This window comes from Oncorhynchus mykiss, chromosome 3, assembly GCF_013265735.2.
Source record: "Oncorhynchus mykiss isolate Arlee chromosome 3, USDA_OmykA_1.1, whole genome shotgun sequence".
NCBI classification, from domain to species: Eukaryota; Metazoa; Chordata; class Actinopteri; order Salmoniformes; family Salmonidae; genus Oncorhynchus; species Oncorhynchus mykiss.
The window spans coordinates 12,004,995-12,023,813 of record NC_048567.1 but is presented as its reverse complement, the minus strand read 5'-3'; the positions used below and the strand labels follow the sequence as shown (position 1 = coordinate 12,023,813).

The 18,819-nt window shown below is 50.1% G+C and overlaps 1 protein-coding gene across 3 annotated transcripts in view; it reads right to left on the bottom strand.

Annotated features, from left to right (window-relative positions):
• Positions 1-18,545, bottom strand: part of LOC110537447 (atrophin-1) — a 48,382-nt gene extending 29,837 nt beyond the window's left edge. Inside the window, exons 1-8 of one of the 3 annotated variants that reach the window (XM_036969205.1) lie at positions 18,133-18,545; positions 13,888-14,031; positions 12,963-13,067; positions 10,605-10,724; positions 7,704-10,498; positions 6,343-6,559; positions 4,767-6,234; positions 4,434-4,577 (exon numbers count right to left, since the gene is read on the bottom strand). In XM_036969205.1, coding sequence (XP_036825100.1) covers positions 4,434-4,577; positions 4,767-6,234; positions 6,343-6,559; positions 7,704-10,498; positions 10,605-10,724; positions 12,963-13,067; positions 13,888-13,914 — 4,876 coding nt within the window. In that variant the 5' untranslated portion in view covers positions 13,915-14,031; positions 18,133-18,545. The other 2 variants (XM_036969208.1, XM_036969203.1) reach the window with 2 other exon arrangements.
• Positions 18,546-18,819: the final 274 nt, after the last annotated feature.

Genomic DNA, 18,819 nt, shown 5'->3' with positions numbered 1-18,819 from the left:
TTAGAGGAGGAGTGGAGAAGACAAGAGACAGGTGAGAGGAGGAGTGGAGAAGACAAGAGACAGGTGAGAGGAGGAGTGGAGAAGGAGGTAGACAGGTGAGAGGAGGAGTGGAGAAGGAGATTGACAGGTGAGAAGAGGAGTGGAGAAGACAAGAGACAGGTGAGAGGAGGAGTGGAGAAGGAGGTAGACAGGTGAGAGGAGGAGTGGAGAAGGAGATTGACAGGTGAGAGGAGGAGTGGAGAAGGAGATAGACAAGTGAGAAGAGGAGTGGAGAAGACAAGAGACAGGTGAGAGGAGGAGAGGAGAAGGAGATAGACAGGTGAGAGGAGGAGTGGAGAAGAGAGATAAAGGTGAGAGGAGGAGTGGAGAAGAGAGAGACAGGTGAGAGGAGGAGTGGAGGAGGAGGTAGACAATTGAGAGGAGGATTTGAGAAGGGAGAGACAGGTGAGGGGAGGAGTGGAGAAGGGAGAGATAGGTGAGGGGATGAGTGGAGAAGAGAGAGACATGTGAGAGGAAGAGTGGAGAAAGGGAGAGACAGGTGAGAGGAGGAGTGGAGAAGGGAGAGACAGATGAGAGGAGGAGTGGAGAAGAGAGAGACAGGTGAGAGGAGGAGTGGAGAAGGAGATAGACAAGTGAGAGGAGTGGAGAACGGAAGAGACAGATGAGAGAAGGAGTGGAGAAGAGGAGACATGTGAGAGGAGGAGTGGAGAAGAGAGAGACAGGTAAGAGGAAGAGTGGAGAAGGAGATAGACAGGTGAGAAGAGGAGGAGTGATGACAAGAGACATGTGAGAAGAGGAGGAGTGAAGACAAGAGACAGGTGAGAAGAGGAGTGGAGAAGGAGGTAGACAGGTGAGAGGAGGAGTGGAGAAGACAAGAGACAGGTGAGAGGAGGAGTGGAGAAGACAAGAGACAGGTGAGAGGAGGAGTGGAGAAGGAGGTAGACAGGTGAGAGGAGGAGTGGAGAAGGAGATTGACAGGTGAGAAGAGGAGTGGAGAAGACAAGAGACAGGTGAGAGGAGGAGTGGAGAAGGAGGTAGACAGGTGAGAGGAGGAGTGGAGAAGGAGATTGACAGGTGAGAGGAGGAGTGGAGAAGGAGATAGACAAGTGAGAAGAGGAGTGGAGAAGACAAGAGACAGGTGAGAGGAGGAGTGGAGAAGGAGATAGACAGGTGAGAGGAGGAGTGGAGAAGAGAGATACAGGTGAGAGGAGGAGTGGAGAAGAGAGAGACAGGTGAGAGGAGGAGTGGAGGAGGAGGTAGACAATTGAGAGGAGGATTTGAGAAGGGAGAGACAGGTGAGGGGAGGAGTGGAGAAGGGAGAGATAGGTGAGGGGATGAGTGGAGAAGAGAGAGACATGTGAGAGGAGGAGTGGGGAAAGGGAGAGACAGGTGAGAGGAGGAGTGGAGAAGGGAGAGACAGATGAGAGGAGGAGTGGAGAAGAGAGAGACAGGTGAGAGGAGGAGTGGAGAAGGAGGTAGACAAGTGAGAGGAGGAGTAGAGAAGAGAGAGACATGTGAGAGGAAGAGTGGAGAAAGGGAGAGACAGGTGAGAGGAGGAGTGTAGTAGAGAGAGACAGGTAAGAGGAAGAGTGGAGAAGGAGATAGACAAGTGAGAGGAGTGGAGAACGGAAGAGACAGATGAGAGAAGGAGTGGAGAAGAGGAGACAGGTGAGAGGAGGAGTGGAGAAGAGAGAGACAGGTAAGAGGAAGAGTGGAGAAGGAGATTGACAGGTGAGAGGAGGAGTGGAGAAGGAGATAGACAAGTGAGAAGAGGAGTGGAGAAGACAAGAGACAGGTGAGAGGAGGAGTGTAGAAGGAGATAGACAGGTGAGAGGAGGAGTGGAGAAGGGAGAGACAGATGAGAGGAGGAGTGGAGAAGAGAGAGGCAAGTGAGAGGAGTTGAGAAGGGGAGAGACAGGTGAGAGGAGGAGTGGAGAAGAGGAGACAGGTGAGAGGAGGAGTGGAGAATAGAGAGACAGGTAAGAGGAAGAGTGGAGAAGGAGATTGACAGGTGAGAGGAGGAGTGGAGAAGGAGATAGACAAGTGAGAAGAGGAGTGGAGAAGACAAGAGACAGGTGAGAGGAGGAGTGTAGAAGGAGATAGACAGGTGAGAGGAGGAGTGGAGAAGGGAGAGACAGATGAGAGGAGGAGTGGAGAAGAGAGAGACAGGTGAGAGGAGGAGTGGAGAAGGAGGTAGACAAGTGACAGGAGGAGTAGAGAAGAGAGAGACATGTGAGAGGAAGAGTGGAGAAAGGGAGAGACAGGTGAGAAGAGGAGTGGAGAAGGAGGTAGACAGGTGAGAGGTGGAGTGGAGAAAGAGGTAGACAAGTGAGAGGAGGAGTGGAGAAGGAGATAGACAAGTGAGAGGAGGAGTAGAGAAGAGAGAGACATGTGAGAGGAAGAGTGGAGAAAGGGAGAGACAGGTGAGAGGAGGAGTGTAGTAGAGAGAGACAGGTAAGAGGAAGAGTGGAGAAGGAGATAGACAAGTGAGAGGAGTGGAGAACGGAAGAGACAGGTGAGAGAAGGAGTGGAGAAGAGGAGACAGGTGAGAGGAGGAGTGGAGGAGAGACAGGTGAGAGGAGGAGTGGAGAAGGGAGAGGCAAGTGAGAGCAGGAGTGGAGAAGAGAGAGACAGGTGAGAGGAGGAGTGGAGAAGGGAGAGGCAAGTGAGAGGAGGAGTGGAGAAGAGAGAGACATGTGAGAGGAGGAGTGAAGAAGAGAGAGACAGGTAAGAGGAAGAGTGGAGAAGGAGATAGACAGGTGAGAAGAGGAGGAGTGAAGACAAGAGACAGGTGAGAAGAGGAGTGGAGAAGGAGGTAGACAGGTGAGAGGAGGAGTGGAGAAGACAAGAGACAGGTGAGAGGAGGAGTGGAGAAGACAAGAGACAGGTGAGAGGAGGAGTGGAGAAGGAGGTAGACAGGTGAGAGGAGGAGTGGAGAAGGAGATTGACAGGTGAGAAGAGGAGTGGAGAAGACAAGAGACAGGTGAGAGGAGGAGTGGAGAAGGAGGTAGACAGGTGAGAGGAGGAGTGGAGAAGGAGATTGACAGGTGAGAGGAGGAGTGGAGAAGGAGATAGACAAGTGAGAAGAGGAGTGGAGAAGACAAGAGACAGGTGAGAGGAGGAGTGGAGAAGGAGATAGACAGGTGAGAGGAGGAGTGGAGAAGAGAGATACAGGTGAGAGGAGGAGTGGAGGAGGAGGTAGACAATTGAGAGGAGGATTTGAGAAGGGAGAGACAGGTGAGGGGAGGAGTGGAGAAGGAGATAGACAGGTGAGAGGAGGAGTGGAGAAGGGCAGAGAGAGGTGAGAGGAGGAGTGGAGAAGGAGATAGACAGGTGAGAGGAGGAGTGGAGAAGGGCAGAGAGAGGTGAGAGGAGGAGTGGAGAAGGAGATAGACAGGTGAGAGGAGGAGTGGAGAAGGAGATAGACAGGTGAGAGGAGGAGTGGAGAAGAGAGAGACAGGTGAGAGGAGGAGTGGAGAAGGAGAGAGACAGGTGAGAGGAGGAGTGGAGAAGGAGATAGACAGGTGAGAAGAGGAGTGTAGAAGAGAGACAGGTGAGAGGAGGAGTGGAGAAGGGAGAAATCGGTAAGAGGAGGAGTGGAGAAGGAGATTGACCGGTAGAGGAGGAGTGGAGAAGGAGATAGACAGGTGAGAGGAGGAGTGGAGAAGGAGATAGACAGGTGAGAGGAGGAGTGGAGAAGAGAGAGACAGGTGAGAGGAGGAGTGGAGAAGGAGAGAGACAGGTGAGAGGAGGAGTGGAGAAGGAGATAGACAGGTGAGAGGAGGAGTGGAGAAAAGGAGAGACAGGTGAGAGGAGGAGTGGAGAAGGAGATAGACAGGTGAGAGGAGGAGTAGAGAAGGGAGAGACAGGTGAGAGGAGGAGTGGAGAAGAGAGAGACAGGTGAGAGGAGGAGTGGAGAAGGAGAGCGACAGGTGAGAGGAGGAGTGGAGAAGGAGATAGACAGGTGAGAGGAGGAGTGGAGAAGGGAGAGACAGGTGAGAGGAGGAGTGGAGAAGGGATAGGCAGGTGAGAGGACGAGTGGAGAAGAGAGAGACAGGTGAGAGGAGGAGTGGAGAAGGATATAGACAGGTGAGAGGAGGAGTGGAGAAGGGAGAGACAGGTGAGAGGAGTGGAGAAGAGAGAGACAGGTGAGAGGAGGAGTGTAGAAGAGACAGACAGGTGAGAGGAGGAGTGTAGAAGAGATAGACAGGTGAGAGGAGGAGTGTAGAAGAGAGAGACAGGTGAGAGAAGGAGTGGAGAAGAGAGAGACAGGTGAGAGGAGGAGTGGAGAAGAGAGAGACAGGTGAGAGGAGGAGTGGAGAGACAGGTGAGGTAGATAGTGACAGAAAGATAGTTACAGTAGGTATCATATTCATGATAAAACACAGACAGACAGGCAGACAAACAGACTGAAAAAACAATGCTTTCCTCACCGAAGAGTTGTTGTCGTAGCACCTCGCTTTCAGTGAGGGGGTGTGCCAGGATGGGGGTGCCCAGCGCTGCCCCTGGGTAGGGCAGGCGGGCCAGGGGAGACCCCGACGCCAATGGGTCCATCAGGGGGTGCACCCCGCCCGCCGCTAGGGGCCAATGATGTAACAGGAAACACAAGGAGATATTTAATAAGAGTCACAGCATCAACAACCACGTTATCATCAACATCTGTATCAGACAGGAAGAGCTTTCTCAGGTCCAGCTCAAAAGAGCACTAAATAGTAGTGTGTAGATCATAGTACAAGATCACAACTGTGGTTAGCAGCAGTGGGTACCTGTGTCTTGCTGGTGCAGGTGCAGGTGGGAGTGGATGTGTGAGTGCTGGTGATGATGAGGCGTGACGTTCAACATCTGAAGACGCCCCGGAATCTCTCCTCCTGTTCCTCCTCCTCCACTTCCACCACTTCCTCCACTTCCATTGCTTCCCCCTCTTTCTCTTTCTCTCTCTCGCTCCCTCTCCCTCTCTCGTCCCCTCTCTCCACCGGCTGGCAGCCCCGCTCTGTCTCGCTCTCTTTCTCTCTCCCTCTCTCCACTCCTCTCTCTCTCAGATGTGGTGGGGGAGCGAGTGAGAGGGGGGTAGGTCTCGGGAGGGGCGGTCACCGGGGCCGGGGCAGGTGGGGGGTGAGATGGGGGGAGGGAGCTGGGAAAGGAGTGCGTTGCGGGGTGATGGAGGGATGAAACAGGGTTAGAGGAGGGTGGAGGAGGAGTGGGCAGAGGTGCAGCTACCGGGACTGGGGGTGGAGGGGCTGGTGCAGGTGCAGGGTGAGAGGGTAGCGAGGGAGGAAGCAGGGAGAAGGGGGGAGGGTTGGAGAGGGACTGAGGGGCGGGAGGAGGGTTAGGGAGGCGACTCACTGGGGCTAACGCTGGGTTCTGGAGGGGCGGTGGTGGGGGTGGAGGAGCCTGGGGAGGGGGGGTGCCATAAATGGCCACCTCACCTCCACCCCCTCCCCCCAGCAGTAGGGAGTGAGCATGTGCATGAGCGTGTGCGTGGGCATGCGAGTGGGAGTGGGCGAGGGCGAGAGCCGTAGGATCTCCCAAGGAGCCTGGCTGGTACACCCTGTCCTCACTCTTAAACTCAAACCCCGGCTTCATGCGCTCACGGTGGGCTGCCACTGCATGGGGAAACCCCATCCCCCCTAACCCTGCACCCCCCATCCCCCCATGTCCTCCTCCATGTCCCCCTGGCCCTCCCTCCATACTGCCCCCATAGAGGAAACCCAAGATGGCTGCCGCTGTGGCTGCATCAGCAGGCATGTGATGTGGGTGGGCCAGAGCATGGTTCTGGAACTGGGGGAGGAAGAAGGAGGGGTGGACATGGGGGTGGCCATGAGGGTGGCCATGATGGTGGACATGTGGGTGTTGGTGTTGGCGACTAGCCCCGAGGGGGGACATGGCGTGGGGCCGGGCGTACTCGCTCAGGGTCCGCAGTGCGGGGGTGTCAGGGCCCAGGTACGGCCCTCCTAACCCGATCCCCAGAGCCCCCTGTGGGCCAACCACCGTTGAACCCCCCATTGACTGCATGAGGAGGGAGTGTGGGATGTGTTGAGAGAGGGAGGGGTGGAGGTGGGAGTGGTGGAGGTGAGCGTGGGGGTGAGGGTGGGAGTGGTGCTGCTGGGGGTGAGGTTGAGGGTGAGACCCAGGGTTAGAAGAAGAGGAGTTAGGGTCGAGGAGGATGGAGGAGGAGGGGAAGAAGAGAGAGGATCCCTGGCGTTGTATATTTCCATTGTTATTGTCCTTCTGTTGCTGCAGGGAAAGAGGGAGCATTTAAAGAGACAAAATGGAGAAGGAAATTGAGCATTGTGTCCCTCTCCCTCGCTCATCGCCTCCCCCTCCCTGCCTCAATATACTCACTTGTAGATGCCTCTCCAGGTCCCGCTCCCTCTCTCTCTCCCTCTCTCGTTCCCGCTCTTTCTCCCTCAGGTCTCTGGCCCTCTGCTCCACCTCTCTCCGGGCTCTCTCGATCACCTCGTTCCTCTTCTTCCACAGTTTGGAGCCGTCCAGGGGGACAAAGAGAACGTCGCTGCGGGCGCAGGAGTTTCCACTGCCCCGATCTAGAACCCTGTGGAACCTACAACCACATCAGCAAAATATAACAAATTTATGCATCGGATTTTGTTCCCATATGATGATACTATCTTTATTATCTGGCAATGTCTTCTGTGATGGGTGGTGTTATCGTTGATATACTGTAGGACTATCTACAAAACATCTTCTGTGATGGGTGGTGTTATCGTTGATATACTGTAGGACTATCTACAAAACATCTTCTGTGACAGGTGTTGTTGTCTTTGATATACTGTAGGACTATCTACAAAACATCTTCTGTGACAGGTGTTGTTGTCTTTGATATACTGTAGGACTATCTACAAAACATCTTCTGTGACAGGTGTTGTTGTCTTTGATTATACTGTAGGACTATCTACAAAACATCTTCTGTGACAGGTGTTGTTGTCTTTGATATACTGTAGGACTATCTACAAAACATCTTCTGTGACAGGTGTTGTTGTCTTTGATTATACTGTAGGACTATCTACAAAACATCTTCTGTGATGGGTGTTGTTGTCTTTGATATACTGTAGGCCTGTCTACAAAACATCTTCTGTGATGGTGTTGTTGTCTTTGATTATACTGTAGGCCTGTCTACAAAACATCTTCTGTGATGGTGGTGTTGTCTTTGATTATACTGTAGGCCTGTCTACAAAACATCTTCTGTGATGGGTGTTGTTGTCTTTGATTATACTGTAGGCCTGTCTACAAAACATATTCTGTGACAGGTGTTGTTGTCGTTGATATACTGTAGGCCTATCTACAAAACATCTTCTGTGACAGGTGTTGTTGTCTTTGATTATACTGTAGGCCAGTCTACAAAACATCTTCTGTGATGGGTGGTGTTATCGTTGATATACTGTAGGCCAGTCTACAAAACATCTTCTGTGATGGTGTTGTTGTCTTTGATTATACTGTAGGCCAGTCTACAAAACATCTTCTGTGATGGGTGTTGTTGTCTTTGATTATACTGTAGGCCTGTCTACAAAACATCTTCTGTGACAGGAATACATTTCTCAGCCCCTTTATCTATAAATAATAGCTGACATATTATGATAAGTGCCAGTGACAAAACAGAGATAAAACCACATAAATCAGTTGTTAGAACTTGTTAGAGTGACATATGATGGAGCCCTTCTGTTGCTATGACGCCTGTCCCATCTCACCGTGCTGATTGGCTAGCGTGGATCGGAATGTCCACCGGCTTGGGCTCAGGGGAGGGGCTTCTCAAAACAGGAGGTGGGCTTTCACTCTCCTCCCTCTCCTCTATTGGTTCCTCCTTGATGACAGGTGGGGGAGGTGGACCTGTGGACGAATCAGAATGCCCATCTCTAGGAAGTGAGGCGCTACAGCCAGGGGCCGAAGTGCCATTGTTGTTGCCGGGGTTACTAAGAGGTGGGGGTCCTTTTGAGGCGTTTTGAGGTGAGAGGGACTGAGAGAGAGAGTTGGTATGGCTGCTGCCACTGCTACTGTTACTATTGCTGTTAGTCGGGACCAGGTTGTTCCCACTGTTCCCATTGGAGTGGTAGGGGCTGCTGAAGGGGGCGTGGCTGTTCAAAGTGCTGTGAAAAGGTGAGGGCCGACAGCCAGGTGACACACCTGAACCAGGAAGTGACATGTTGGCCCCGGAGGAGGAGCCTGGCGGGTAGGAAGGAAACCCTCCCATCTGATTGGTTGAGGGGCTTAGTAAAGGAGAGAGGGGTGTTGTAGGAGTCTGATTGGAGGAAGAATAATTTGCCGGACGAACGTGATTGGGTCCCAGGCCGGAGGGGGGTTGGGGCTGAGCGAGGGAGGTTTGGGGAGGGGGGAGAGGGGGAGGAGGTGGCGGAGGAGGGTAAGGAGCATTCGGAGGGTGTCCATGAGGAGTGGAGGAGGAAGAGGAGGGAGAAAGAGACGGGGGTTGGGGGGGACCGCCACGGTTTTGGTAGAGAGACGACTCTCGCTGGTTGGTGTCCCTCTCTCGGTCCCTGTCTCTGGGCTGCTGGGCTGGAAAGTGGGGGTGGGGCAAGTGGGGGATCTGAGGTCCACCTGGGTAGTCTCGGCCCAGGTTTGGAGTCATTCCGGGAGGACTGGGGTACTCACGGGCCGGGCCGGTGGAGGGTGGGCCACCAGGGGGATAGTCCTTGGCCCCAGGAGGGTACTCTCTGTGGAAGTGTTCTGGTCCAGGGGGGGGACTGTGCCTTGTCTGTCCCTGGTCCATCGATGGGGGGTAGTCTCGTTTGGAGGCGCTTTGAGGATGTGGGTGGGGGGGTAGGGTAGGGTGGCTGGGGTTGTTTTGGGGTGAGGAAGGGGGGTCGCGGTTTAGCATGGGGGCTGCAGGTAACCCACTGGTCGAGCTTGAGGGGTTTCCTAGGGGGAGGGGGTTATTATTGGGGTTACCATTGCCCCCCACCTCTCTCATCTGGCCTCCAAACTCGCCCCACCGCCCCCCCTCTTTGTCTCTCGGGTGCCCCCTTCCTCCCCCAGCACCGGTGGGTCCAAACTCTCTGTTCTGATTCTCATTACGTTTCTGTAAAGGAAACTCCCTTCCTCCTACATCCCTCTCTCCCTCCCTCTCCCTCTCTCTTTCTCTGAACACCCCCGGTCCAAATTCTCTTCCCCCAGGACCCATGGGGGGGTCTCTCACAGAGCCCTGAGGTCCCAGGCCTGGGTACTCCCGGTTCTGACCCACAAACTCCCTCCCTTGGACCCCATTAGGACCCCCCATCCCACCAGAAGTGCTGCTGTTACTACCACTACTAGCCGAGAAATCCCTACCTATCTCCCTCCCCCCATACTCCACCCTCACTCCCCCCCTCTCCCTCTCGCCGGCCGCCCCCCTCTCCCTTTCCCCTCCCCCAGAAGCGTACCTGGGGAGGTACTCCTTGTGGGGGTGGGGGAGGTAAGGGGGGTGGGAGGAGGACGAATGACGGGAGGAAGGGGGGTTGTAGACGGATGGCAGTTGCTGCTGCTGCACTGGGGGTTGGTGCTGCGGCTGGTGAGCGTGGTGGTTACCAGAGTAACGGGTGTAGCCCCAGCTCCCCTGGCAACCGGTTGCGGTGCCTCCCTGCCATCCGGTGGGGCTGTAGTGGTGGGGGTGGGGCGGGGGCTGGGAGGGGGGTAATGGGCTGGTTTGGGGTAACAGAGAGGGAGGAGCCGTCTTGTTGTCCATCAGTTTCTCACCTTTCTCCATTTTCTCTCTCTCTACCTTGACTTCTGAGGGCAGGTTCTGCCCCCCTAGTTCTAAGGGTTTCAGTGCTGGTGGAGGAGGAAGGGGTGGTGGAGGGGGGTGTGGAATGTTGGGGTTGCCGTGGGGATAGTCTCCCCCGGCGACAGTTGCCTTGGTCACGCACTGAGCTTTAGCTTTGGAGTTCATTCGATTGCCACTGTGCACAGTGTCAGCGCTGGCCGGTCCATACTCCATCTTGCTTACCAGCTTGGAGTCCTGTGAGAAATAGGACTTCCTGCAACTATTGCTGTCATTGGCTGAATCCCCTGCTCCGCGGAGAGAGGGAACAGGAGCAGAGGAAGATATGGAGGAGGATGGCAGCTTCAGAGAAGGGCTGTCCTCTATTCCTCCATCCTTCCTTTCTCCATCCCCGCAAGACTCATCCCCTCTCCCCTCTCTGGCTGCTCTCCTTTCCTCTCCTCCTGTCTTCCCCACTCCTCCCTCTTTCCTTTTCTCCCGTTCCCCCTCTCCTTGCTTTGGTGAGTCTGGACCATCAGAGTCAGAGTCTAAACTGGCTGGAGGCGAGGCAGAGAGACTCGGGGAGGAAGATCGATTGTCCTGGTCGATGTCCCGCCCACTGCTCAGACTATTGGCCAAGCTCCCTACAACTGAGCTCCTGCTGCCCTGGGATTGACCATCCTCGTTGTCACTGTCACGTGACTGTCTGGGAGCCGAGGGTGGGGGCGGTATAGTAGGTGGAGTACTGTCAGTTGAATGAGTTGAAGTCGGTGGGTTGGTGACAGAGGAAGAATCCTGATGACATAAGGTGAATATGAGGAAAGTATTTATTAATTAAATGTTGACATTAAAACATCCTAATTCCACCTAGTGGTGCAGTTCAACATCACATTACACTAACCTGGACTTTCTGCCTCTTTGGCGGAGGCACAAGTTCCTCCCCTTCACTCTCTGACGAATCATGGCCTTGCGATCTGTGATTGAAGCGACTGACAGCCAATTCCTCGCCAGCAGCTCTTTGCTAAGATACAGAATATGCATGCATATCATTTTTTTAAGTAAGAAAGACAAACTCAACGAGAGATGTCACTGCAGGTAAAGCAGTATAAAACACACCACTTTGGCACCACAATTGTATGTATAAGGCAACCATGGTGGTGATGACTCATACAGGCATACAGACACACGGCTTCATTAAGGCTTACATGTAGATCAATATCTAATGACTGACAGCCTCTTCTCTCACTCACACACACATGTACACACAGACACAGACACACAGACACACACACACTCTTGTACAGTCGTGGCCAAAAGTTTTGAGAATGACACAAATATTAATTTTCACAAAGTCTGCTGCCTCAGTTTGTATGATGGCAATTTGCATATACTCCAGAATGTTATGAAGAGTGATCAGACAAATAGCAATTAATTACAAAGTCCCTCTTTGCCATGCAAAAACATTTCCACTGCATTTCAGCCCTGCCACAAAAGGACCAGCAGACATCATGTCAGTGATTCTCTCGTTAACACAGGTGTGAGTATTGACAAGGCTGGAGATCACTCTGTCATGCTGATTGAGTTCGAATAACAGACTGGAAGCTTCAAAAGGAAGGTGGTGCTTGGAATCATTGTTCTTCCTCTTTCAACCATGGTTACCTGCAAGGAAACACATGCCGTCATCATTGCTTTGCACAAAAAGGGCTTCACAGGCAAGGATATTGCTGCCAGTAAGATTACACCTAAATCAACCATTTATCGGATCATCAAGAACTTCAAGGAGAGCAGTTCAATTGTTGTGAAGAAGGCTTCTCGGCACCCAAGAAAGTCCAGCAAGCGCCAGGACCGTCTCCTAAAGTTGATTCAGCTGCGGGATCGGGGCACCACCAGTACAGAGTTTGCTCAGGAATGGCATCAGGCAGGTGTGAGTGCATCTGCACGCACAGTGAGGCGAAGACTTTTGGAGGATGGCCTGGTGTCAAGAAGGGCAGCAAAGAAGCCACTTCTCTCCAGAAAAAAACAACAGGGACAGACTGATATTCTGCAAAAGGCACAGGGATTGGACTGCTGAGGACTGGGGGTACAGTTATTTTCTCTGATGAATCCCGTTTCCGATTGTTTGGGGCATCCGGAAAAAAGCTTGTCCGGAGAAGACGAGGTGAGAGCTACCATCAGTCCTGTGTCATGCCAACGGTAAAACATCTTGAGACCATTCATGTGTGGGGTTGCTTCTCAGCCAAGGGAGTGAGCTCACTCACAATTTTGCCTAAGAACGCAGCCATGAATAAGGAATGGTACCAACACATCCTCCGAGAGAAACTTCTCCCAACCATCCAGGAACAGTTTGGTGAAAAACAATGCCTTTTCCAGCATGATGGAGCACCTTGCCATAAGGCAAAAGTGATAACTAAGTGGCTCGGGGAATAAAACATCAATATTTTGGGTCCATGGCCAGGAAAATCCCCAGACCTTAATTCCATTGAGAACTTGTGGTCAATCCTCAAGAGGCGGGTGGACAAACAAAAATCCACAAATTCTGACAAACTCCAAGCATTGACTTTGCAAGAATGGGCTGCCATCAGTCAGGATGAGGCCCAGAAGTTAATTGACAGCATGCCAGGGCGGATTGCAGAGGTCTTGCAAAAGAAGGGTCAACACTGCAAATATTGACTCTTTGCATCAACTTGTAATGCAACTTGTAATTGTCAATAAATGCCTTTGACACTTATGAAATTTTTGTAATTATACTTCAGTATTCCATAGTAACATCAGACAAAAAAGATCTAAAGACACTAAGGCAGCAGACTTAATATGTGTGTCATTCTCAAAACTTTTGGCCAAGACTGTACAGCTAACCTTGTGGGGCCACACAATTCAGTCCCATTCAAAATCCTATTTTCCCTAAACCCTAGCCCTAACCCGTACTCTTACCCTAACCTTAACCCAAAAACCTAACCTTAACCCTAAACCTAACATTAGCTCCTAACCCTTAACGCAATTCTAACCCTAACAATAATTCCAACCTTAACCCTAAACCCCCTAGAAATAGCATTTGTCCCCAGTTGGTACCCACAAGAATAGTTAAACACGTCCACACACACACTTTACTATAGACAAATCTAGATGGAAAGACTACATGACAAACAAAGCCAAAAGGAGAAAGAGACTGCCATTACTAGAGACACAGAGGGACAACATTACAAGAGTTTCTTAGAGAGAACACGGGAAAGAACAGACATAAAACATGATAGGTTCTCACCGTCTGCCTGTCGTTTCGTTCTGCACGAGAAGGGCTGGGATGCGGGCGTCTACCCCTCCTCTCCTCGTTGCTTCCCCCCCGCCTCCGCCCACTGCGCATTGGCATCTGAACCGCCAGGGGTGGAAGGGGCAAGAAGAAGGAGGAGAAAAGGAGAGAGAAGGAACAAATGAAGAGAGAGAAGGGGAAATGGGTTATGAGGTAGGTAAAAGGGGGTAGAGGTGGGTAAAAGGGGGTAGAGGTGGGTAAAGGGGGGTAGAGGTGGGTAAAGGGGGGTTGAGGGGTGTAGAGGGAGGTAAATGGGGGTCGAGGGGGGTAGTGAGAGGTAAAGGGGTGTAGGTGGAGGTAAATGGGGGTCGGGGGGGGGTAGAGGGTGGTAAAGGGGTCAAAACAATAAGTAAAGAGAACAGTAGAGGACAAAACCAAGGAGTGAGAGAGGGGGAAAGGGGGAAAGAAAAAAGTGGGGGATAGAGGGGGCAGAAAGGAAGGGAGAGGGGATCAGGGAAGGGTAAGGTGGAACGAAGGATGATGAAATAGGGAGGGGGCAGGAATGAGGGAGAAAGGATAGAGCATCAGTGATGGGTGGGGGGGGGGGGGGGTAAGAGCATGAGGAGGGAAAGGAGAGAGAAGAGGAATTGGGAGGGTAGAAAACAGCAAGAACGACAAGGTGAGAAGAGAACAGAGAGAGAAATAATTATGACATCAATGTCCACAAAGAATATACACACAGAATACACACACAGAATATCTTAACTTCAAAAGTCTTATTCATCTTAAATGATGTAAAATATAACATCACAATCCATCTCCGTGCAATATAATACAACATATTAACAATAAACACATCTGCAATCTGACCCACACATGCACACTCAGCTACACAGGGGAACATGGTAGAGATGAAGGAAGCCATTGAAACAGTTCATACCGATTCTTTGTGAGTTCGAGTTTTCATCGTTACTCCTTTATGATGTCCATCCCTCCCCACAGGCCATAGCAGTGAATGAAGTGGTGTCCTTGTCTTTCTCTGTAGGACTGAAAATCACCTCACCACCATCTGAGCTTCTACAACCTGGAAAAAAACACCACAATGATGAATTGTCTACCTAACCAGGCCAGTCCCATTGAATTAGGTAGCATCAGAAAACCCCATACAAATCAAATACAGTGATACAACAACAATAAAACAACACGTTATTTTACAGGACACGTTACAGAGCACCATCAATCATAATAACAAATGCTGTACACATATCGAAGGATAAATATTGAACAATCAATATCGAACAATAACATTACAACTACAGTTATAGGCAATTCATTGCAATGGTGGACTGATTAACCTGGCATGGCTTTGAGTGCATATACAAGTCAAGGATCCTCAACACAACGATGCTACAGGAAAACTGATATCTGACTCATATCACACTTCAATACTGAATGGATGCATTGATGAGTAATACACCGCAGTTCAGTTCATTCAGAAGAATCACAGTTAAAGGAAAACTCCACCCGAAAACGATATTTTGGTATTTGTTTCATTAGTCCATTGTTTATATAGTCCCACAATTGATATAGTCCCATTTTGATTCATACCGCCAATTCAACAATGGACTACTGAAAAAAATACCAAAATATCGTTTTGGGTGGAGTTTTCCTTTAAGGACATGGAATCTGTTCACAGATGTATAGATACTGTTGTGTATGACAATAAACACATTTGGAAGAAAATAGTGTGCACAGATTATTCCCTTATGCTGATGAACATTGAATACTGCACAGCACCTTCCCAAAGCAATTGGATGCGTGTATGTGTTCTAGTCTTTATCAGCCTATCAGAACCCACTAAGGTGTTGTTTAAACCTGGGTCAGAAAGAGTTTAAGCTGTTATAGCCATCTCCAGGGCTATCCCAGAGCCACATTATCCCTTACCTACCCTACAGGAGCCCAGCCCAAAAGCAAACCTGCATGGGGTTAAAAAGAGCCCAGCCCCAAACCTGCATGGGGTTAAAAAGAGCCCAGACCCAGACCCAAACCTGCATGGGGTTAAAAAGAGCCCAGCCCCAAACCTGCATGGGGTTAAAAAGAGCCCAGCCCCAAACCTGCATGGGGTTAAAAAGAGCCCAGCCCCAAACCTGCATGGGGTTAAAAAGAGTCCAGCCCCAAACCTGCATGGGGTTAAAAAGAGCCCAGCCCCAAACCTGCATGGGGTTAAAAAGAGCCCAGCCCCAAACCTGCATGGAGTTAAAAAGAGCCCAGCCCCAGACCCAAACCTGCATGGGGTTACAAAGAGCCCAGACCCAGACCCAAACCTGCATGGGGTTAAAAAGAGCCCAGACCCAGACCCAAACCTGCATGGGGTTAAAAAGAGCCCAGCCCCAGACCCAAACCTGCATGGGGTTAAAAAGAGCCCAGCCCCAAACCTGCATGGGGTTAAAAAGAGCCCAGCCCCAGACCCAAACCTGCATGGGGTTAAAAAGAGCCCAGCCCCAGACCCAAACCTGCATGGGGTTAAAAAGAGCCCAGCCCCAGACCCAAACCTGCATGGGGTTAATAGTCTGATAATTCATTCATTCATAGATCTAGAGCTGGGAATTGCCAGGGACCTCACTATACAATATTATCATCATACTTAGGTGCCAATAAAATATGTATTGCGATTCTCACAATTCTATGTTTTGTGTATCGATACTGTGATTTTATTGCGATTTGATGTTCCAAAAATATTGCTCACCATATCTCTGCTGCAAAGAGACAACAGATCATGAGAAAGCGAGTTTTGATCAGTCATGGGAAAATAATATTGCAATATTGTCAAAACGATGCGATACGATATATCATCAAAAACAATATCCCAATATGTAACTGATCTTCCCCCCATCACTAATAGATACAGGTAATTGACCATGACATGCAACATATATGTCCAACTCATTCACCCCTTCATTCATTAGGGTAGTAGACTATGAAATATGACACGGGTTGTACAGGTCCAACTCATTCACCCATTCATTCATTAGGGTAGTAGACTATGAAATATGACACAGGTTGTACAGGTCCAACTCATTCACCCATTCACCCAGTCAAGCTCATGTATACTGAATGAGGATATAAATAGAACAGTGGCACAGTGGGTGAAATGAAGGGATATATTTAGCCAGGTAGTTAGCACTGACAATAGAGGTCCTTGTGTTCAACCCATCGAGCAGTAAACACACAGATTCAGTGTGTGGTGGCACCATTACTACATGTATGAATTATTAGTGCATACTGCATATGTTGACTTATTCATACACTCACACACTTTATACAAACAGTTACAGCTGTTAGTTACAGATTCACACACAGACACACACATTGAATAGTAGTGAATAGTCACTATGAATTCAACATCAGGGGAGTGTGTGTCACCAACTGGCTTTGAACCTGGACTAAGCTCCACAAGACTGTGTTATCCTGCTGAGCTAAAGCCTAGGCATTAGCCTGGAGAGCTAACACAAGTCCACGTCTCAGACTAGGCTACTGGTCAGTCGTCAAGCTATCTTGGTTCACAGAACCCCCTCCTTTACATGTCCAATGTGCATGGCGCTATAGTGACTTTTCCCATAGACATGTTGTCTACTATATTGCAGTAGTTAAAGAATTCACAATTCCACACAGTCAATGATGAGCCATCACTTGTGCTATGAAATCAATATGTGGGGAGTGTAGGCCTATGGGCCCAATGTAAAGCAGAGGAGGGAGGCTATGGATCCCAATGACACATAGATACTGTATACAGTCAGTGTATATCTTAGTCACAGGTGGCTGGCTGCTACTATTCATGGTTTAATTTGCTGGTCCCTGGCTGTGGTCCATCAACACTAAAAGCAAACACAGCATTTACCATAGCTTATAATAATCAAACAATGTATAGCAATGGTCAAACAGACACACACATATGTGCACATTAACTGTTTCTCGCTCTCACACACATGAATGCATTAAAATGAAATATGTGAAGCATCGCAGCATGTCTTTAGCCCGTGTAAGTATGCAGTTTACACAGCTCACAACACCGACAAGCAGGCACCGAGAAGCAGGCACCGCAACGGTTCTCTTTCTCCTTTCTTCTCCCGCTACTGTTATTGATACCCATGCAGATGCGACCGGCTCTGCTATCCTGTACAGCAAGCGAGCTACATCGGAATAGACTAGACCGATGATGTAGACGCTATGTGTAATAGCACATATTGGCTAACACTGATAATGCAGAATAGAATGGGTCCTGTGTCTGTCTATCTATGCCTGTTGTGTTTCTCCCATAGCGTACTGTTTTTTTTCATGTCTTGAAAAAATCATTCGGAATAGAATGGCGAATGCCATTCTTCACCGAGACGCCTTTTCTCGTTGGAATGTGAGTGCGTCTGTTGTGCGTTGTAACCTAACACACATTTTACCCGGGCATGAATTACACATAACGCATGATCGTTAACGCACAAAGAAAGGGGAGGGAAGACACAAACGTGGCCAACAAGAATAGCAAAAATATATAAGCATCCATTTTCCCTTCTCCTTACCTATGATATCCAGCGATGCGTGTCCCCTTTCACTCTCCCTTTCTTTAACCGTCTCTCTCGGTTTATACTGTACGTTGACATGCACACATAGGGGCAGCACGCGCACCTATAAACAGAGGCTGCTGGATCATATTGCAACGGTTCCGCAAATAATGCAGAATGTTCTCTCTCCTTCCCAAATCGTTGCAGGAAAAAACAGGGTGCCGCTGAAGACTGTACGAATTGATGCGTACGTTTGCCTCTTCCCCACCCCCTTCTCCCCCTTCTCTTTCTCCCCCTTCCTCCGTCAAGACGACTTGCACTTTTTGCTGTCGGTACAGTCACACAGTCTACTGAGGGCGAGCAAGGGATGCACTTCGAGGAAGAGAGAAAGAGAGGGCGAGGAGGGCGTGATTTGCATATTCTTAAGGAATGGGGGAGCGAGAAGAAAGGGAGGCAGGGAGAAGGAAGAGGCGCAGAGGGCCAACACTCAGAAGAGGGGAGGGAAGGAGAGAAGTCCCTTTTTCAGCTTTATCTTCCCCCACTCCTATGTAGGATCACTGTGCATTAGCCCACTATAAGCTAATTTGCATGGATCCTTTATACACACAATAACTCAGCTTACAGAATCGTACCTTTTCTCCCTTTGTTCTAAAACTTCTCCCCGTCATTGTATTGATAGGCAAATGGCTACAGCATGCAGCCCAACGTGTAGTCAAAGAGCATCGAACTGAATAATGCCATTATAGCCTAGATAATAGTGCATTCTCAAAGTTTCCGTGTCCATTCTATTCATGCCTAGAACGGAGTTCTTCTTTGAGTGTATAAACCTTTCCCCTAAAACCTAGGCCGAGACCTACCCCGTTTCTTCTCCTTCCACCTCTCTCTCCCTCTCCCGGTCTACCTCTCTCTTTTACTCTGCACAGAGTCGGGGGAGCAAGCTACAGTGTGATCAGTCAAGCGGTTCTGCAAACCACCTCCCTACTCTCTCCTTTCGTTTTTTCTTCCCCCTTTACACAGCCCCCTATCCCGTCCCCTATTGTGTAGTAACCATAGTAACCATGTGAAGGAGAGACCTACTGCGCTTGCGCGCCTTTTACCTTCACGTGAAAAGGCCACGTCTCGCGCTCCCTCTGCTGCTACATTTAGAACATGCAATGGATATACCTGCAACAATTTATATAACAGTGTAGGTACAGTTGATACATTGTTAATACGATGCAGCTTGTGACTGCATTACACGTGTCAGCCACGCCAGGGGCTTATTTAGGAGGATGCAATTTTACAGAGCTTTCAGATATTGAACAAAATGATATATTTAA